At 42.6% G+C, this 23,022-nt stretch overlaps 1 protein-coding gene across 1 annotated transcript in view; it reads left to right on the forward strand.

The window, feature by feature from the left end:
* LOC144607402 (receptor-type tyrosine-protein phosphatase delta-like) overlaps nt 1–23,022 on the forward strand; it is a 391,326-nt gene that overhangs the window by 325,350 nt on the left and 42,954 nt on the right. Inside the window, exons 24-26 of the mRNA XM_078424233.1 lie at nt 6,420–6,517; nt 10,826–10,949; nt 22,663–22,838. Of these exons, the coding sequence (XP_078280359.1) occupies nt 6,420–6,517; nt 10,826–10,949; nt 22,663–22,838 (398 nt within the window). The remainder of the gene's footprint in view (nt 1–6,419; nt 6,518–10,825; nt 10,950–22,662; nt 22,839–23,022) is intronic.

The following is a 23,022-nucleotide window of genomic DNA, read 5'->3' on the forward strand; positions in this document are numbered from 1 at the left end:
ACCTTCTTCTAAATTGCACAGGCCGTAAAGTGCTGAAGGAACTCAGTGAGTCAGACAGCATCTTGGAGGGAATGGACAATGTTTCTGGTTGGGATCTTCCTCGGAGTTGTGAGCTTTCCGGCACATTTTGCATTCAATGGTCTTCAGATCAATTGAGACAAAAGCTGAGAAAAATATACACAGTCAAATGCAAATCTGACAGCAGTTTGAACTTGGACCACTAATTTTGGCTGGAGGATATTTTAAGCCTTTTTCTTTATCTTGTTCCTTTTCTTAGAATCATAGAACCTTTTTAAAAGAGGAGGCCATTCTTCCCATTCATTTTGGTTCTTACCCAGTTTCTTTCCCATATACTGTAAACAGAGCAACCATGCATGCACACTCACATGCATTTATGGGCACATGCACAAATGTACACATGCATGCATATGCACAGTGCAAATGGTTTGTCTGCGTATATACAATCAATGCAGCTGCACACAAATAGACGCTCAGATATCAAACTACTAATCATGCTGCGGCTTATTTTAATGCCAGCCACCTCACTGGATTTCTTAAAAGTAATTGTGAACTGGATGACAAAATGGCTTAATAGCATTTAATACTGAAAATATAATTTTACATAAAACTGGCAAATATTATGCAAATATTAATTTCATATTCAGATCAACAGTGCGATCATGTAGCTTCAGATCGATCTTTATCTATGACAGCCGATCTATGTCTTTAAGAAATTCGTTCTTGGTGACTTACACTTATGTTGAGTTGATCTCAATGGAACCAAATGCCAGAAGTGGAGAACAAACAGGTTTAGTGCTGTCCACAGTGGTCAAAATTTCACCTCAACATTTGCACAGATCAGGACAGCCATAAGATGTCCATTGCAGTCAGTGGGTGATGGGCATTCATTCTGTCACCAAATGCTTAAATCTGATTAGGCAGGCCACATAGTTTAGGTTTGAACTTTCATCGGTCAGCATTTTATCACATCTGTCAGGCAAGCTTCACCAACAATGCATGACTGTTGATAGCACCTGGTTTTTCATCATCTGGAGAAATGTGTGTTTGACGAGTGAGTGCCATTCAATGTACAGACCATATACAAAGTATAATCAGACAGAAGGAGGAGGGTCTGTAGGAAGAATGGCCATAACACTCAACTTTACTTTTCCAAGCCGCCCTGCTGCTAAGATAGAAGGTGGGCCCCAATTTCATTCATTTGGAAGGAACCTGCCCTGTCATTTGACAATGATCTTTGCTCAAATAGCTGGACCCAGTAGCACAGCCAAATAAACAAGATGTAATACATCCATGCATATGATGCATGTATGCACGGGGGCAAGAGGGCATGCACAATGACAGCAGGCAATGCTTCTTTTGACATCGTTTGTGCGGGATCGTATTGCACAAATGAGGCCTACAAAATGAATCGGGGCTGAGGTTAGCTGTGGCATTCATTAGAGGGCCTGACCTTCCTAGGCCTGGGGCCATCATCTTCTGCCAGGTACGTGCTTTCTTTAAATTCTCTTTGCTAGATGGTGCTTCAATCTCCCCCTCAATTACTCCCACCCCCCAACAGATCCCCGCAACACCCCCCACCCATCATCTCTCCAAGCCAACTTCCCCATCTGATCATCTCCCCCATGTATAGCCTCAGATCATCAGGATCATCTCCCCAACTGTGGTCATTCGCTTGACTATTACCTTACACCAATCCGATCTTCTCTCCACAGGGATGCACTTTCCCCCATCAATTCCCTCCCCCCCACCCATCCCCCCCCCAACCCCACTTCCATCCCACAACGTCCGCAGTGATTCACTTCCTTAGCAATCTTGTTCTCTCTAACCCAAATCTACTGCTAATCTCACTTCCTCTTCAATCACCATTGTCCTCAATGGCAGGACCCCAGAGAAAAGGCCTTGGTGTGATTCTCCTCACATGGGGCCTCCTTTACTGCTCACAACCTCACATGCTGAGAGGTATCACTGGCAGTGATCTGTTCTGGCTCCCCATTGACCTCTGATTTCATGCACTTTACAACCTCTGGGCCAGGATTGTTATCGAAGGTTTTCGTACCATTGCATGTAGTCATCCCCAGCCATTGATCAAATTCTGGCCTTGAACAGTGACAAGAGAAAAATCCAACAGATTATATATATCTCGTCCGTAGCTAGGTTTAATTAGCATAAGTAACACTGCAGACTTCCACGAGATTTGTGGAATGAAGAATAATGTAATATAAATGGAAATGAATCTGGGTTCTGCAAGATACAACCTTTTGATATTCATTCACCTCATTGGTGCTTTGGATGTGCATGTGCAACTGTACAACTAAATGGCACAGGGCCATCATAGATTGCACGTCCATTAACTCTTCATTGTACAGAGAGTTTGAGGAGCTGGGAGTATTCTGTACAGCAGCAAAATAACACAGATGCTTCAAATCTCAAATAAATACAGAAAGAGCAGGAAATAATCAAGAGGTCAGGTAGCAGCTGTGGAGAGAAACATGGGAGTTTACATTTCAGCTTGATAACTTTATATCAGAATCTTTATTGACCTAAATCGTTCCTCTCTCCACAGATGCTGCCTGATCTGTTAAGTACTTTGGAGCACATGCACAAACATACACACACACACACACACACACACACACACACACACACACACACACACACACACACACACACACACACACACTCTCTTCTAGCAAGGAATCATAGTCAATGCTTTCCTCATTAACAAGGGAAGTTAAACTCGTTTCCTCACTGTGCTGTAATGCCTGTACTGTGCAGATCCTTGGCAGAGCCTGCAGTGTTTATGCGGTGTAACAAGCACGGACTACTTTTAAGTTCAGAAATATATTTTATTCATAATATATATAGTGAAGATAACCGGTACATTTGACAATAATATAGCAATGCCAAGAAAGAAATATATCTTTCTCTACATTCACCACATTTATTGTGCCATCTATCCAACACATTCCCTTATCAACGCTACTCACTTTGACTCCTTAAACAATGCACCCAGGGAGCATTTGAGATGCTGTTGCATAGGAACCAGCCCCCTCAATGTCCAGGTTACAGGGCCCTAAACTGATGTTCTTCACCACTGAGACTTTCCAGAGGCTGCACCGACCTTCAGTGTATCCTTCAGCATATATTCACACTCCTTGAAATATCCAGTTGGCACATTTGTTTTGCAAATATCTTCTTACATTTGAAGACCAACTTGAGTTGAGGTAGCAGGCAGAGATGACTGCTATTTCCCACCATCATATCCTGACCCTAGCAATTACACTGACACCACAATCCACTGCAGGGGAAGTCACTTGAAGACTGCAGATATCAATGGATCAGATGTTAAACACTTGTGCTGCCAACTCAAACAAAATGCTTCTTTCAGTAACCTCAATCCCACATTACTTTATTAAATTATAGCCTCTCATCTACGTGTGTCTGTGGGCTAACTGGTTGGGTTTCCTGGTCACAAGCTTTGGCAGAAAGCAAAATGTGAAGCTCTAGTTTGCTTAGCTTGCAAATATTGGCCATAGTGGAGGTGAGACAGGAGGTCTCGGTGCTTGATACATCGCAGGTTAACCGTGACCCATGCAGAGCTGGAGAGAATAGAAATGGCCTACCCCATCACTGTATATTAACTATTGGAAACTGCGTTACCGTTTCGTGAGGAAAGATGGCATTTGATCAGCAAGGACTTCCTAATCAAATAACCCTTTGACTTCAATAGACGAGATTCAAACATCGATAGCAGTCCTTGGTAATGGGGCAAGGGATGAGGGCGAGGTTGGTGGGAATGGGCATCCTCGTGGGAACTGTACTGCAGCACATAAAAGGAATAATGGTGGCTGAGCGGGAGATTAAGTCGAAGGGATGTGAAAGTAAAGGATGGGTAGCTTAAAGAGTAACCTGTGAGTCGTGGATTCAGAAAGGCTGCACTTCCACTGTGCCTCGGTTGGAACATGCAGCATCTGGGACTGTACAGTGAAGGAAGGGAGATCTACTCCACAGGAAGGCATCTCTTACCTTCCAGCTTGTTTTTGAGCCGCCTTTTACTACACAACTCCAAAAGGCAAAGAGCGCGCCAAAATCTTTTTGACTCTTGTGAGTCCGTGCAAGGCTTGGGAAGGGTGGTTAATTGCTTCCTCTTTTGCTAGAGAGTGTGACTGTATGGGCCGCTTTCCATGATGCAGGAATGTATTCTCCAACACATTATCCGTTTTGTTTTGTGTCGAGAGAAACTGCTGCGATGTCCCACCATAAAAACTGATGATGATTTCATGCTTGCTTCTCATCTCTGTGCTGCCTCGATTTTAACGTCCATGCTGTCTGCTTCCAATGATCAAACTCTGCTGATTCTGTAACAGGGCTTGAAATTCTCCATAGCAACCAAAGGCATTTCCCGCTATCTCCTCAAGCAGGGCCCGGTAATTCCATTAAGGACATGCTTGTGGAGACAGCCAGATACAGGGATCAGAAAGGAAAGAGAAACCCAGGGAAACAAAACAATGCACCAAAGTACCAGGTAACCACGGCAACGCAGGAAAACTCATTAATTGGGGATATCGTCGATGGCATGCCAAAGTGAAAATTCATGTCTTCCCCAGCTAGATAAACAAAAATACACAGCAGATCTGAAATTTGACCTGCCAACAGACCTGCCTGCGTCACATAAAACAAGGTCCTGTACCCTCATTTTTTTTATTACAATTCACATCATGCAATATGAGTGCAAGACAGTTTTGGTAACATAATATTAAATGTTTGAATAACTTTGACATTCATGATTTCACTTCGTTTATAGACTTCTAATTTATGGCTCGCAAGATAATATTTCTCGATGAGAGAATATCCTTAAAGTAGTTTAGGTTGGGGTTGAGCATTACACACTGAGTGGTCTTCAAAGTATGCAGAGGACAGACACCAGGTTAACTGCATACAGTCACTTCAGCTGTTGTAAGCAAACTGAGTTGAAGCACAAACACTAATGGTACGTATCATTGGTGTGGAAGGAAAGTGGGCACTTTCTATATGTTTGCGGGAGTAGCGTGATTCTGTCACAGAGATCCACAGTGACAGTGTTTTTTATTAAAGGGTGTCTTTTGCTCTTTTTATTGGCTTTCTTTCCTGCTGATCTTTGCGTGTATCAGGCAGCTGAATCAGCAATACCTCTGTCACGTTCAAATTCTTGGCTGATGATAATTTGATGATAATTGGCCTCTATCTTCACTGTGCCTGCTCAGTCCTTGAACGCTCTTTAACAGCTGCCCAGCAGAGGTTGTGAGCTGAGCTCAGCAGAGGATTCAGATCTGCATCCCAGCAAACCGAGGCCAGGCAGCCCTAAAGGTCCCTTAACTAACCCACCTCTCCTATTCTTTCATCACACCTCCACAACTGTTCCCTCAGAATATTCCCTGCTCTGCTCTGCTTCTCCTCAGCCATTGGCTGCTGCAGATGGGGTGAAATGGATGGTGCTTTAACTTGGTCTCCGAGTGATTCATTATCTTTTTCTGAGAAGCCATCGTTTCCACTTGCCATCTTGCCTAATCCCATTCCCAGGATGAAACTGGAAACTCCTTATGTTTCCAAAACCCAGGCATAACATTCAATTCCCCTCACACAGTGATGGATCACACCCGGTAAAAAAGACTCCTCAACCCCTCATCAGGCCCGGTTCCCCTTCCAAAACCACCCATGCAAGGAGTGGCCCATCGAACAGAGCCAGATATGCCTGGGTACCCAAGCAGTATCTGTTCTTACTGTGCCACAAATACAACTGAGGCTCCGAACTGCATACACATTACTGAATGAGAATTTCAGAAGTAAACAAAATGAAAATGTTAGTTCTTTAAAAGTAGTTGGTTAAAAATATTTCAACTTTCTGGAATTTTTTCAGGTAGCCAGATTTTCTTTGGCTATCAAGTATAACACTCCTTGTTTGGAATCCCATTTCACTTTCCTACCTATGCTGATTGGTATGATGCCTCTTGCAAAATTTAAAGTCTTTGTGATCATTGGGGAAGGAAAAGACGAAGTGGGAGAGAAGAAATGGCAGTCGTTAAGGCTGAGGTTCAAACAAACTTCATAAACCCATGTGTGCAGGAGAAGATCAGGAGGCAGATTCCAGTGCTTTAGTCAGACAGGGAATTAATTGATGGAAATCCCCTTCCTGAGAAACCACACTGAGGGTTCCAGTGTGTTTCCTGCTAGAAAATGGGTTCCGTGAAAATTGTTGGGTCTCAAATTTCAAGCCCTGATGATGTAATGTTCTAACCACACATGATCCTCTTCTACTCTCATTTCAGCCTTTTCATCTGGGACTGATGAATGAATTATAACGATGTGTTTTTTTCATTGTTTGCTTTCTAAAACGACATCTCCGTTATGTCTTCTCACAGGCATGATGAGCCACCCACCAATTCCCATCACAGAGCTCGCTGAACACACGGACCATCTGAAAGCAAACGACAACCTGAAGTTTTCACAGGAGTATGAGGTAAAGTATGGATTACTTTAGAAATGAATCCATGGTATCTGCAGCTTGCGAGTTCTTGATCTTCGAGAAACCAACAGCGATTTGCTTTCTTATGGAAACTTGACGCCTGGTCAAAATCACAAACACCTGCCACTGTTCCTAACCAGTGTGTAGGTTTGGAAGTGTTTCTGTTTTACAGCACAGAGTAACTAATGAGTGTACAGCACAGACTACCCATGTACCAAATGCTATTTGTTCTTTCATGGTGGTGGTGCCATTATCACATAGATTGCCCTCAGAACATTCCCAAGGCAGGAAAGACACAAATTGCTGGAGTAACTCAACGGGTCAGGCAGCATCCCCGGAAAACATGGATAGATGATGTTTCGCGTGGGCACCAACCCAAAACATCACCTATCCGTGTTCTCTAAGGATACTGTCTGGCCCATTGAGTTACTCCAGCATTTTGGTCTTTCCTTGGTAAATCAGCATTTGCAATTCCTTGTTTCTACATTCCCAAGAGAGATTTAGCATAGGTTTATTCCCAGGAATGGCTCACCCCAATCACAGATAAATTAAAAAGTTTCTTCCAGTCTATCCTAAACTATTTTGAATGATTGACCAAGGATACTGTAATTTTGACCTTGAAATAAATGATTTGTTAACGCGGGTAACCACTGTGCACCATCACATTTTATTTTCCATACTTCAGATTTTCTTATGACATTCAGCCCATTGAGATGCCAGCTTTCAGAGCTGCTGTGTTCAAATTGTAATGATCACTTTTATTTTGTATTTTTCTGTTTTGCCATGTTTATCTGAAGGTTAAGTGCTATTTAAGCATTGGTAGCTGAAATTAGAGTCCAGGCTGCGATTTAATTAACCCGTTGAGTTTGATTTAACTTATCTATGAGTGATTGAGTGAGCTCACTGCATAACCTCACAATGGATTAGCCTTACTGAGTAAACCCAGAGTTTAGTTTTGTTTAGAGTTCAGAAATACAACGTGGAAACAGGCCCTTCAGCCCATCGAGTCCATGTCAACCAATGTGTAGGAAAATAACTGCAGATGCTGGTACAAATCGAAAGTATCACAAAAAGCTGGAGTAACTCAGCGGGTCAGACAGTATTTCAGGAGAGAAGGAATGGGTGACGCTTTGGGTCTGAAGAAGGGTCTCAATCCGAAACGTCACCCATTCCTTCTCTCCTGAGATGCTGCCTGACCCGCTGAGTTACTCCAGCTTTTTGTGATACCATGTCAACCAATGATAGCCTGAACACTAATTTTATCCTACATAATAGGGACAATTTGCATAGGCCAGTTAACTTACAAACCTGCACGTCTTTGGGATGTGGGGGGGAACTGGACCACCCAGAGAAAACCCATGTGGTCACAGGGCGAACATGAAGGCTCCGTAGAGACAGCAGCACCCACAGTCAAGAATGAACCCGGGTCTCCGACGTTGCAAGGCAGCAACTCTACCGCTGCACCACTGTGCCACCCAAAGCTTAAAATTGTGGGGCACCCTGCAAACGACCTCTCATCTCCAACTCTAACTGGGCTGAGTTGAATGATCCAAGTGGGCAATGTTTGGCAAAGGTCGCCACCCATTCCAGTGGCCCATGATGGACAGAGTGGCCATTTGGATTTTAGTCTATGGAATTTTTTCCTGTAGGTACTGATGGAAATAAAATTAAAAGAGAGGACTTTAAGTATTTGAGTAAAAAGCAGCTATATCAAGTTATATGACAAAGAGAGGCATAGCATTGAGAATGGATTCTTTCATGAATTGCCAAACTATGGCAGGCAAAGTAATTTCTATTCTTTGAAGCTCTATGATTGTAGGAAGAAGAAAAGTAGGATTAAGGAAAGACTTTGGACTCATTCCATTTTCTACCCAAAAGGATAAAAAAAAAGGCAAAGAGGAGTGGTTGCCATGGTAATGTTCGGGATTAGTACAGTTACACACCATATCAGAGGGTCCAAGCCTGTTCTGAAAAACATTACTTTATCTGTGGTATCGCGACGAAGAGCCTCTCTGTCTTCCTCAAGGAGAATTAGGAATGTCAGGGTGAAGAACCGATACCTGTGTATGGCTTCTCTCTGGATGGAGGCCACAAAATGTGGTGATCAAACCAGTCTGAAGCTGCAAAATATACATTAAAAAAGACATGGAAAAACAGAGAGTACTTATATTGTAGGAGTGGCATTGACTGAATTCCTGATTCCACTTTATTTTCTTAACTAATGCAGTTGAAGTTTTAGGAGACTCGTGCTCAGCGGGAATGAGTTTAAAGCAATCTCAGATCAGTCTTTAAGAGAATTCATTCTCTGGAAACTGTCCCTTTGCTTGACAATGAATCTGCACTCTCACATTGAGTCGCCACAAATTGGCTCTCATGGGGAAAGGAATCAATGTGGAAGTTTAGAAGCTGCCACACCTTGTTACTGCAGAAGGGGTAAACTCCCTTCCACATCCAACCATTTAAGATTGGTGGAGCTTAGTTTAGTTTAGTGAAGAGATACAGCACGGAAACAGGCCCTTCGGTCCACCAAGTCCGCATTGACCAGCGATCCCCGCACATTAACACCACCCTACACACACTAGGGACAATTTTACATTTATACCAAGCCAATTAACCTACAAACCTGTACGTCTTTGGAGTGTGGGAGAAAACTGAAGATCTCAGAGGAAAAACCACGCAGGTCATGGGGAAAACGTACAAACTCTGTACAGACAAGCACTTGTAGTCAAGATCGAACCCGGGTCTCTGGCGCTGTAAGGTACTAGTTCTACCACTATGTTGCCCATTCCTTTCCATAGCATCTATCATGTCATTGAATATAATATACATGAAATAATATGCTTAGGTACACTTTTTTATAAGATTCATTCAGTTAAAATGGTGTTGTCCTGAGCATAAAACAGCATGATGGGTTTACGTACAGAAAGTGGGTTGAATCTTTTTCCAAGTGTGTCAATAATTAAAAGTCATAGATTTAAAATAATTGGCAGAAAATGAGAGGGGAAATGAAGGGAAATTATTTCAGCCAGACATTGGTTGTGAAATGCTCTGTTTAAAAGCAAATTGCAATTCAATTCCATTGGAAATATTTGGGAAGTAATTGGACAGGTATATCAGAAAAAGTAATTTGAGTCTAAACTCGAGTATGGGGCTAAACCTTCAAACTAACTGGCACAGATACAATGAGCTGAATGACTTCCTTCAGTGCAGTACCCTAGGGAGACCCGGGTTCGATCCCGACTACGGGTGCTGTCTGTACGGAGTTTGTACGTTCTCCCCATGACCTGCGTGGGTTTTCTCCGAGATCTCCGGTTTCCTCCCACACTCCAAAGGCGTACAGGTTTGTAGGTTCATTGGCTTGGTAAATGTAAAAATTGTCCCTAGTGGGTGTAGGATAGTGTTAATGTGCGGGGATCGCTGGTCGGCGCGGACCCGGTGGGCTGAAGGGCCTGTTTCCGCGCTGCATCTCTAAACTAAAATCTAAACTACACTAAGTATTATTTTATTGTTCTACTCATAGGCCTGCAGAAATCTTTTATTAAAAGGATAACAGGATCATAACCTGCCAACTAGCTTCTTTCACACCTAGTTTATAGATTGTAACAGTTGCATTTAACTTACCCCTTGAAGAAAAATGTACTTCTCATTTATAGTCCAGACACATGCTTGAAGCCAATCTAATGTGAAAGAGGAATCCGTTTATTAAGTATTTTAATGGTAGGTTTCCCCTTTGTCAATGACTTATTACACATTATTGTAATGTGATACTCGGCTCCAGTGAATATATTCTGCTTCTAGCAGGATATGTTGAACGCAGATACTTTCATGCAGTTAACTGAACCGTTTACTTCAGCATTTGAAGAACATCCTTGTGAAGCAGCTTAGTGACAAAGATTCATTGCTATGACACCGCATGGAAGTGGAAGCAGCAATTCGTAAAGCATAAACAAATACCCTTGTTTCAGAATATTCCTTACATCTTCTCGGTTTCACTTGAATCAGTGGCATAGACTAATTGAACACCAGTACAAAGTGGCTGGGAGCAAATCAACCACCCATTTCACTCCTATGAATTTAGTGAAGAGGTAAAATGGAAATGGTATAAAATGACAAAAGCAGCCTCCATGAAGAAATAATAAATTTTAATCAATCATTCTAGATCATAATTGAAGGAAATAATGAAGAATATGATATTGAATACTGAAAATAATACTATGGTGAGATTCTTGAATGACAAATTGAAGGAACAAAGAGTAAGATCTTTCTCCATTTTTTCTCTTCCCTTTCCCTTCAATATTTTAGTCAATTGATCCCGGTCAGCAGTTTACATGGGAACACTCAAACATGGAGGTGAACAAACCGAAAAACCGCTACGCCAACGTGATTGCCTATGACCATTCCAGAGTTATCTTGGCACCGATCGAGGGTAAGTCTCCAAACCATTGTAGTCAATCGCATCTCAAGGGTCAGAGCCCTGAATGGAAACATCCAAAGTGGTTTGTAAGGTCATTCAATCCACACTATCTGAACTAAAACCAGTGCTATGGATTCCCAATTCTGTGACAATGCCCATCTTTCTGTGTAAGCTTCATTTTTATTTTGTCTTTCTGCAAGGAACCAATTTTGCACCGTCTCCACTGAAAATACCAACACAAGTAGATAAAATGGTAAAGAAGGCATACGCTATGCTGCCTTGAATATAAGAGTTGGGGCATTGAATATATGAGCTACAAAATCATGTTGCAGCTTTATAGAACTATGTTCAGGTTGCATTTGTAGTATTGTGTGCATTTCTTGTTGCCCCATAACAGAAAAGATGTGATGGGTGCAGAAGAATTAGTGAGCAAAAACAAAGTGCTGGAGGAACTCAACGGGTCTGGCAGCATCTGTAGAGTGTATGGACAGACAACGTTTCAGGCCAGGAGCCTTCTTCAAACTGATGGAATAGAGGGAAGAAAGCTGGAACAGAGAGGTGGGGATGGGGCAAGTCCTGGCAAGTGATAGGTGGATACAGGTAAGGGTGGGTGATTGGCAGATGGGTGGAGAAAGTGGCAAAGGCTTGAGACAAAAAGGTGACTAAAGGATGTAAGAAAAAGAAAGATGAGAAGTGGTCTCTATGGAAAGCAGAAAGGGGTGGGAACAGGAAGACATCCATGGAGAGAGTGATCTCTCTGGAATCCCAAAATCCACAGAGTCCCAGGGGTGATGGGGAATGCTGAAGAAACTTTTAAATAGACAGATGGATATGCAGGCAATGGAGAAATATGGGGCACGTGCAGGCAGAAGGGATTTCTTTAAGTTGATATCATATTTAGCAGAGATATTGTATAGGGCAAAGGGCCTATTCCTTTGCTGCAATGTTCTATGCTCTATGTTCACAAATGAAGATTCGCTTCCCAATAAAGGGCTGGAGCAAATGGCTGACTGGGACAATGTATCTTCCTGGGACCTAGGTTGGAATCTTCCCCATAACAATGGCATGGGAATCTTATTATTAATATCTAAAAAACAATAATATGGCTCAATGTTGACATATTTTGAGCTAGTGTAGTCGAAAATCCTAAAGCTGCATATAACTTTTCATTAAATAGACACACTCAATCATTGATGCTAAGAATATTGCAGATGTTGGCATAAACATGGCACACAGTTACTGCCACCAGAAGGCCCAAGCCCTTGTCAATATATTCACTTCATAAATATATGCAATAAAGCTTGTCATGTCAAATCAAAACATCGACCATCCCTTTGTCTCCACAGATGCTGCTTGACCCAAATGAGTTCCTCCAGCATTTTAATTTGTTGCTCTTAGTTTATGTGAGATTTCTGTTTCAGTCAGATCTGTGGAATTCACTGCCTCAGAAGGCAGTGGAGGCCAAGTCTCTGAATGCATTCAAGAGAGAGCTAGATAGAGCTCTTAAGGATAACGGTGTCAGGGGGTATGGGGAGAAGGCAGGAACGGGGTTCCAATTGATAATGATCAGCCATGATCACATTGAATGGCGGTGCTGGCTCGAAGGGCCGAATGGCCTACTCCTACACCTATTGTCTATTGTCTATTGTTGAGAACTTATTTCCACCTGCTACCTTACCCCAGTTCCTCCGGATGTATGTTTTCTGTTAGGCACCATCCTTTTCGCTTTTCTATTCTTTTAACAATATCTGAAGTATGTGTGTAAATACAAGGAGGTATATCATATCATATCGTATATATACAGCCGGAAACAGGCCTTTTCGGCCCACCAAGTCCGTGCCGCCCAGCGATCCCCGTACATTAACACTATCCTACACCCACTAGGGACAATTTTTACATTTACCCAGCCAATTAACCTACATACCTGTACGTCTTTGGAGTGTGGGAGGAAACCGAAGATCTCGGAGAAAACCCACGCAGGTCACGGGGAGAACGTACAAACTCCTTACAGTGCAGCACCCGTAGTCAGGATCGAACCTGAGTCTCCGGCGCTGCATTCGCTGTAAAGCAGCAACTCTACCGCTGCGCTACCGTAACTTGTTATGTTACGTGTCATGCTTCATTGTTGCTGTGCAGTGGCAATATTTTCCTGCATCCCAAAATTGCTTGGTATTTTCAGTCACAAAACGGTTTATTTGATGAATATTGGAAATATGTCTGAATATATATGTATATATTTCAAGATTCACTGATGATATATATTGCAATTGCTCTATATGTATGAGTCCTGGCATTTTATTTCGTTCACAGATTATATTATAGAATTTCTTTGTACAATTTCATGTTACGTCAACAAAATGTTCTTAGAATCTCTATTAATATAAAGTTAAAAATCATTCACAATTATTACATTTAACTTTAGTAATCTTCTGAGGTCACTAAACATCTTCCTGGACAGCATGCAGGCCCTAGAGACTAGCTGCCTGTACCAATTTCCTTTGATTCTCATCACTTCTGTCTGGTCCCATTATTCCATCTCTCTTTCTTCCTCTTATTAGTTCTTTTTTTAGGCCAAAAACTGAGGTCACTCGATACTGGTATTGTTTTCAGAACAGTTTGATTTTAATTGCACTACTTCCCCTTCTATTTACACACTCCTCTATCTAATGGATCATTTCACTGTATTCTCCAAACAATTTTTCAGGTCTTCTGAACTCCCAGATGCATGGATAGGGCAGGTTTGGAGGGATATGGACCAAATGCTGGCAGGTGGGACTAGTGTAACTGGGACACGTTGGCCGGTGTGGGCAAGGTGGGCCGAAGGGCCTGTTTCCACACTGTGTCACTCGATGACTCTATGATGGTGTTGTCCAATGTTAGTTGTGCTGTCCAAAGCTGAATATTTATCGACGTTCAGTTCAATGGAAGATGGAACGTTGGCGAGAAATGCCATGAACTCTGCTGTACGGTTGAGTTGTTCTGGAGTATTTTAGGAAATTATGCGTGAGGTTTGGTAATCTGGACACCCAGGAATCACAGTAATGAACAGTAATCAAATTTGCCACTGAAATTAAATTGATCACTGATTCAGGCAATCAGGCATGCAGTGCATTTGATGCACATCTCTTGAGTTTCACGTATTTATTTGTTCTTTCCTGACTGTTCTGAAGTCCTGCTTGGTAAGGGAGTGTGTGCATGTGTGTGGCCATATCCACGTGTGCATGCATGTTTTGTGCATGTTTGTGCATAGATATATGTGTCATTGTGTGAATGTTCAAGTGTGTCACAAGGTCATAAGTGATAGGAGCAGAATTAGGCCATTCAGTTTGTGTATGTATGTGTATGCTTGTGTGTGTGTGTGTGTGTGCAAATGCAAATCATGTGATAGGAGTAGAATTAGGCCATTCGGCCCATCGAGTCTATTCCGCCATTAAATCATGGCTGATCTATCTCTCCCTCCTAACCCCATTCTCCTGCCTTCATCCCATAACCTCCGACACCCGTACTAATCAAGAATCTATCTATCTCTGCCTTAAATATATCCACTGACTTTGCAAAGAATTCCACAGATTCACCACCAATGTGTATGTGTGTGTGCTTGTGTGTCTGTGTGTATGTTTCCAGATACTCGGAGGTGGCTATGGGTGTTGTACCTGTGTTTGTGTGTGTATGTGCGTGCACGTGCATGTGACCTTATGTTTTGTGTGCGTGTGTGTGTGTGTGTGTGCGTCCCCGTGTGTATGTGTGTGCCTCAGTTTCATATTGCCCGCTGCTCTTAATTCTCTGAGCCATTGAAGAGGGAGGGAGACCTGATGATCAATTTGCCCTTGGAATTTACAGTGGTGGATGCAGTAAGTGGACTTATGGTCTCTTTACAGCCCAATTACAATTTGCATGCAATTGCAATAACCTGATAGTGGGCCCATTTGGGATACGGTTCCCTTAAATATTGAACTACCGGGCTGGTCAGATGTAAGATTTATTTGGCACAAATCTAATTCATCGTCAAATCTTTACAGTTTTCACTCCCGAGCCTTAGTTCTCTCAACATTAGGCCGGAGTATCCTGTGACAGAGGGAACAAAGGGAATGAATGGAAGGAGCTTGTTACCGTTGGAGTTTAATCTTTTCAGGCATGTTTTTGGACAGCTGCTGTAATGATCACTGGCATTTGAGAACATTCAAGGTGGCATGCAGAACGAGGGAGAGGAATGGGAAATATCCTGATCATTTTAATTAAAACAGAAATCAGTCTTAAAGAAACTGATTAAAATAGTTTTAATGAAACAGTGGTACAGCTGGCACATTATGCAGAATCCAAAGTTTGCCCTCCAGCTGCCCCATTGTACTCTGCCGTTGTTACTGCTGGAGGTTTGAACAATCTAATTTAAAGGGGGGAAAAATGCCTTTTTTTTAAGCACTTTCTGTTTTTGGTGTTGCTGTTGCATTTCACTGCTAGATTAGGAACTCCTGGCCTAGTATTCCACCATGTTGCTAACAGGATGCTTAATTATGGTATTTGTTGAAAGGAATGTCCCTATATTCTCATGAGATGACTGATCTGTCATTAAACCATTGACCTTCACAGAAGAGTTGTCATTAAATGACTTTGGGGCTATTTGTGGTTAAATTACCCTGAGGCCAATGCCTCTGCTGTTTTGATAGTCCAGGTGCATCTAGTATAGTTTAGTTTAAATTAGAAACACAGCGTGGAAACAGGTCCTTCGGCCCACCAAGTCCACGCTGACCAGCGATCACACATCCATTAGTTACATCCAACATACAAGGGACATTTTTTTTACAGAAGCTTATTAGCCTACAAACTCGCACGTCTTTGGGATGTGGGAGACAAATGGAGCACCTGGAGAAAACACACGTGCACACAATTCCGCTCAGACAGTACTCGAGGTCAGGATCAAACCCAGGTCACTGGTGCTGTGAGGCAACAACTCTACCACTGCGCCACTATGCCGCCCTTAATCTTTTAATAATTATCTACAAAATGGCATTTACCTTAAGTTTCCATTGGCATTCCTTATGTGGAGATGTTAAGAAACAAAACAAGAGCTGTACACAAAAATAAAAATTCTGCAAAGCCATTACTTCTTGTCAAGCAAGAAGTTCAATTGGTAAATTAGAGAAATTAGAGAAAAGGCATGTATCAGTGTGTGGTGCAAAATAAATTTGGTTGCAGCGTCTTTTATTGAGGAACTCTGCGGGTCAGGCAGCATCTCTGGAGAACATGGATAGGCGACGTTTCTGGTCAGACTGATTCCAGACTGATCAGGCCCTTCTTCAGTTTGATTGGGGTGAGGGTGAGAAAGCTAGAAGAGAGTAGGAGCAGGACAAAGCCTGGCTAATGACAGGTGGAAACAGGTGAGGGGAGGTTTGGTTTTTGATGAGCAGATGGTTAGACAAAGGCCAGAGATTAAAAGACATGATGTGAGATAAGGATAGAAAAGGTGCAAATTGTGATGGCAGAGGAAGAAATATAAGTGGAAAGTGGGAGGGGAAGAAGAAAATTGGGTACGAGTCCAAATGGAGCCCAGGGAAGAGGAGAGTGGTGTAAGGAAGGAAGGAAGGCTTGTTTGTCGGTAGTTATCTAAAATTAGAGAATTCAATCAGGGTTATTGAGGAACATGGGAGAAGGGAGTGACATCATTGGACACATTACAGGTGACATCAAAAGAGATGATATAGCAAATTAGAAGCAGTAGTTTCCTGGCACCAGGTTTAGATTTTAGATGATTGTAGATTGTACATGGATAGAGCAAAATTTAACATTGAGAGGATCATAGTTTTCAACTCATGTGAATGAGTTATAACAAGCAGTGTGAATTTTGAAGCATCCGAGCTTTGAAAGATACTGGATCGATATATTAAAGGGTCAGGAGCAGGCAGGAGGGTTTGAGAGGCAGATTACTCACTTTGAGGCCGTGAGCTCCAGGGCTGGGCTTTGCTTCGATGGAGCATCTTGAGTCAAGCCTGATTAGTGAGATGTTCTCTGGCATCCTTCAGTTTCAAAGAGCATTGATGATGGAAAACTGTTGTATGTGTGAAGAAGATGGAGAACTGGGATAAGCTGACCTACAAGATTTGTAGATTGGCAACTCGTAACATATTCCTTAAGGCCTGAAATGACTGGTAATTTGTACATCAGCAATGTTGTGCTTCAGGCTTCAGCGCCATCTTGGATGTACGTCCGCTGGTCTTCTTTGCTCCCACCCTGTCCCGTAGCCACAGGCCCCATCTTAAAAACCCAGCCTTGAGAGAGAAGGAATGGACAATATGTTTTATCCCACAAAAATAGACTTTGCCTCGTCTGTGATGACTGTGGCCAAACGGTCATTATTTCTCTGGGTGCACTGGAATTTCTGAGCCTGTTCATTTTTCCAACAAGATCCAGGCCACTAGAGTTCAAGTAACTAACTAATTTGTTCACTACATAACATGTGGAGTGGCCACAGTGACTCATTCAAAAATTGGTCTGCAAATGGAGGAGCGGTAGAGAACGATAATGACATCGCGTGCAACAACATAGACTCTCTAAAGTAGCTGCAATACTCCATAATCAGATGAAGCAGTTTTCCACCATGGTAACTGAACTTTCCAACGTACTTGCTGTAAGAACTAGGTTTGCCCCTCTCGTCCTACTCCAAACCCTACAATACACCTATGTGACTTACCTTGTGTTGATGTACAAAATAGTAGGTCCTTATACCCACTACTTTTAATGACAAAGTGTCCACACGTGCAAATAGGCAAATACTCAGCCCCCCCACGCCAATCTCCCGACTCATCTTCCAGGCATTCCAAAACATATTTTGAGGGTACAAAATGCTGAGGTGCACATCCCCTTGACTGCCAGTCTTCAGTGACAATACCGAGGCTTTAATTGACAATTTTAATTACGCCATCAATACAAATCTAATGCCTACTTTGCGCCCTACGGACTGTACTCCATTGAAGCCAGTTTGCCATCCCTAATAATGTGCATTATCTTTTATTAAGCAAAGTATTTCAATCGAGAGAGAAATATAAAACGAGCTTCTTTCAGTGTGAAGGAACACACTGACAATGCAGCAAAGCTCGGAGTATCTTTTTAGAGTCTCGCTGATCTATTACGCAACTGATTTCTGTGTGATTTACGTTGTATATTTCTGGGAAAATGTAATGAGGAACCTTTTGTCAGTAAGGGAATTGATTGTCTTGGAGGCGCAAGTAATTAGAGCTGATGGCCGGTCTGGGCCAAGCTTGGAAATTACTTAGCCATAACAGAGGGAGCTTGTAGGAATCAGGTCATGCATCATAATATGGATGATGAATTGGAACACTCAGCTTCTGAAAAAACATGCTATGGGGCGATATAGTAATGTACTAGGGCCCAATCAATTTAGCAAATGACACAAGTTAAAATTGGCTTTCCTTTATGGCGAGGAGGCAGAATATAGGCTTGAGATGACCTTTGATGACTCTCCATTAACTCCTTGAAAGCTGTTGAGCCCGAGGACTTGAGTTTATCCACTATTTCATGTTTGGCAGAAATATATTCAGAGGGAAGTGGCTGTTCATTGTTGAAACACCACACTGCCTTGTATTGCTTTGCGACTGCCTGAATTGTGGCCTGTTGTACATTATTTTTTTCCATCTAGCATCTTAGAAATCAAGCACTATTTTTATTTTCTTCCTTTTGCCTTTCTCCCCCATCGCATTCCGGACAGTTTTCTTCATCCCATCCCTGAAGGATCTCAAGACCCGGTCCCAAATCAACCATCGTCGTCCCCCTCGTACTACACGGAAATGCCATTCATGAAATGGCTCTTGGAAATTAAGGCTAGTTTGTCAGGGAGTTGAGACAAGTCCAACCATTTGAGTTAGCACTTGCAGTAACACTGATAGAACTTGCATTTAACTATATCCTTTCATGTCCATAATGTCCTAAAAGGCGTGGTTAGTAATATTGTTAATTATGGGAGCACCGCAGCCTAATTATGTCTAAAAACCCACTCGCTAAGCACTCCACAGTACTCTTAATGCCTGGTGGCTTTGTCAGCACTGTTGGCCTCCTCATGTGTCTATCTGATCCCTCTACCTTTATGTCCTGATGATCATCCTAGTGTTTGTTGTGTAACAAGTGCTGCAAGCTACAAGGACTCACACCCATGGATGAATTTGATTAAGATATTATTTCTTACACATGCTTGAGCAATCCCGAATCATCTTCATACAAATGTTACGATTCCATATTTATGTTTTAAGGAAGACGGAAAGAGATGGTGGAAGAATGAGGGAGAGGTCAAGAGTAGGTGACTCTGTTTTTTAGGGGAGTTGCAAGTGACCATATTTCAAGCAGAGTTGTCCAAAATAATATTACCCACATTGGCTATGCCTGGAGATAGGTTTCCTTTGCCTGGGTTTTTCATGAGAGGAATGTTGATCAGGAAATCAGGGCGGCATGGTGGCGCAGCGGCAGAGTTGCTGCTTTACAATGCTTACAGCGTCAGAGACCCAGGTTCGATCCCGACTACAGGTGCTGTCTGTACGGAATTTGTAGTTTCTCCCCGTGACTATGTGGGTTTTCACCGAGATCTTCGGTTTCCTCGCACACTCGAAAGACGTACAGGTTTGAAGGTTAATTGGCTTGGTATGAATGTAAAATTGTCCCTAGTGTGTGTAGGATAGTGTTGGTGTGCGGGGATCGCTGGTCAGTGGGCCAATGGACCTGTTTCCATGCTGTCTCCCTAAACTTATCTGACTATTCTCACCTGAATGAATAACCCTTCATGAATATGTCAATTTAAGGTCCCATGCACTGAATGCCCCCTGCACCAAAGTTCCTAGCTAACTTTAAAAGTAGAATTGAGTTGTAAGCATACTGTATGTGCAGAAAGGTTGTCCTTAGTGCTTAATTACACAAGTATGGAAATGTTGTAGCAATGGAGAGATTATGTGTGCACAGTGAAAGCCATAAGGGTGAATACATGTCATGCAGTTATGCTGGATTTAGCTGTTGAAAGGGAACAGCAAAAAGCTTTTCTTTGGAGATTAGTGCTGCTTTATATTTCAAAGTGGTTTTGTCCCTCTATGAATGGAGTGAGATTGAACTCTTTCCTTCTATTTTCCTGTTTTTCATCATTTCTACACTGGGACCACCTTCCCTTGCCGACATTACTGATCGCTGCCCGTTTTACTGCCAGTTTCCCATCTATCCCCAAACATAGGAGGTTCATGACACGGAAATGTGACCTATATTTGTGCTTTTTTAATGCTGAGATCATTGAAGAGTGCAGGCACCAATCCTAGATGGAAGGTGAATTCTAAGAACGTCAACACCTTGGAGTAGAAAGCATTCAAAGGGCATATGCTCCGGGAACCTCCTGGACATTGCTATAAGCTGTCTGCAATACAACCAAGGAAATGCATTAACCACATTTGTGGGTGGATTTTGCATTTCTTTTGAATAATTTTTTTTAAGTTGTTATCAAACTAGTGAATATGAAAAGGCTATTTGGTTGACAGTTAAGAATCATAAATCACCCCCAAACCCACAACCTCTGTCACTAAGAACAAGGTCTTCAGCCACATGGCAACAGCCCCACCTGCAGGTTCCCCGTGAAGTCACACACCCATCCTGATTTGTAAGCATATTCTTTCATAGGTCTGAACGTAGGCTCAACAATACGGTGGGGGTCCCTTCGCCAGAAGGACTGCCGCACTTCAAAACAGTAGCTCACCACTGCCTTCCCAAGGGTATTTAGGGATGAGCAACAAATACTGGCATTGAGCCTTAAAAAAATGAATTTAAAAGAAACAGCCATAACATTACAAACGTTGCATGGTCATGAGTCTAGATGCGTTGGGTGACCAGTGGTGAGATGGATAGTGGCATGAGATGAGCTGATGAATCCTTCTGGGACAAGTGCAGCTGCAGTTGGCAATCTAGTAGAACTGGATATGAAGCATGAATGGGTGGTAACATGAACCATGCACTGAATGACGATGATTCTTGAAGGTCCTGGCTTCCTTGGTGGAGTGTATTATGAATGTTTCACTCCTCCTCTCAGAGATGAACACTCAGTAAAACAATATATATTCTGGAAATACTCTACAGTACTGAGAACTCAGAACCAAGTGTCCATTCATTGAAAGTATAACACAACCAAAACAGCATTGTTCATAATAATCCTTCTCAAAAATAAGTTACAATTTCATTAATTGGAAATCCTTGATATCCAGTGGATTTTCCACTAGTTCTGGGCCGGATGGTCCTCTCAAACACAAGACCTTAAAATCGTACACCACATCAAGAATCTACTTGGTCCAATACATTTTCAGCAGCTCCTTGAAAATCATCCCGATTAGTCCCATTCTCCAGCTTTTTTTCCATTTTTCAATATACATCTGATTCCTCTATTGAAAGTTTTAGTAAAATCTGACCCAAATACATCTCAGATAGTGAATTCCAGATCATGTGAAACTACATCTCCTCATTTCTCCCAACCCTGCTTAGTTCTTTTGCCAATAATATTGAATTCAGAATTCAAGATTCAAGATTCAATTTAATTGTCACATGTACCAATTAAGGTACAGTAAAATTTGAGTTACCATACAGCCATACTATGTAAAAAGCAACAAGACACACAGCCACGTAAAATAAAATTTAACATAAACATCCACCACAGCAGAATCCACATTCCTCACTATGATGGAAGGTAATAAAGTTCAATCACCTTCCTCTTTGTTCACACGCGGTCGGGGCTGTTGAATCATCTGCAGTCGCCGCTGCCGATGGTCCGATGTCCGAAGCCCTCACGTGGGAATGATTGAAACCCCGGCGTCGGGACGGTTGAAACTCTCTCCGCGGCATTGGACCTCCCTAGTCGGCCACTTCTTACCAGAGACCACAGGCTTCACGGTGTTAAAGTCCACAGGCCCCGCGGTTGGAGCTCTCCACAGTCGATCCTCGGCAAAGGATCGCAGCTCCACACTGTTAAAGTCCGCACAGCACCTACGGGTTGAAGTGCTGGGCTGGTGTCCAGGAAAGGCCGCACTACTCCATGATGTTAGGCCGCAGTGGGGACGGAGATACGATACGGTGAAAAATCGCATCTCCATCGAGGTAAGAGATTGAAAAAAAGTTTCCCCCAAATCCCCCACTGCCCCTATAAAACAAACCAAGAAACACTAAAACGTACTTTAACACATACTTAAAATAATAAAAAACAGTAGAAAGGTCAGACATACTGTTGGCGAGGCAGCCAGTGCTGGTGGCGCCACCCGGTGTTGTGGCCATCCATGATGTCTTGTTCCCGATGCAAATAACAGGGGAATCAGTTTCCTCCAACTTGCATTATCCAAGCCCCTCCTAAGGTGTCGTAAGAAGCACCAACATTTTAACTGAATGGACAGCCAGACAGTCATTTCAACTTTTCATTTCATGTGCGATGTATTCATTCAGAGTTTGGGAGACTTGATACAAAATTAAAGACAGGAAATGTTCAAAGTACTCAGCAGATCAGGTAGCATCTGTGGAGGGAGAAACAGAGCTAACATTTCAGGTTGATGATATTTCGTCAGAACCAGGTAAAGTTAATAAAAAACAAGATGTTTGAAGGGAGTGGGAGTGTTGGTGAGAACAGCGGAGAAATCATTTCAGTGCTTTCCCTGTTTTCACACTATGTGATTGATTCTTTTGTTAACCCCCTCCTCTCTGCTCCCACTGGCAGGTATCTCGGGCAGTGATTACATTAATGCAAACTACATCGATGGCTACCGGAAGCAGAATGCCTACATCGCCACACAGGGACCACTCCCAGAGACGTTTGGGGATTTCTGGAGGATGGTCTGGGAGCAGAGAAGCGCAACCATCGTCATGATGACAAAACTGGAGGAAAAATCTCGGGTAGGAGTGGACTTTCCTCAAGGATTCTTAGCCCAGATTTCAGGTTTTGAAAATGTGAAACGTTAAGGACATCACATGCCCTTCGGCTGGGTGAATGCACATAGCCTTGTCCCAGGGTTGGGGACATGGTTTAAGTTAAGATGGGAAAGATGTAATAGGAACCTGAGGGGCAACGTTTTCACAC

This window comes from Rhinoraja longicauda, chromosome 28 (genome assembly GCF_053455715.1).
Source record: "Rhinoraja longicauda isolate Sanriku21f chromosome 28, sRhiLon1.1, whole genome shotgun sequence".
In the NCBI taxonomy this organism is placed as follows: Eukaryota; Metazoa; Chordata; class Chondrichthyes; order Rajiformes; family Arhynchobatidae; genus Rhinoraja; species Rhinoraja longicauda.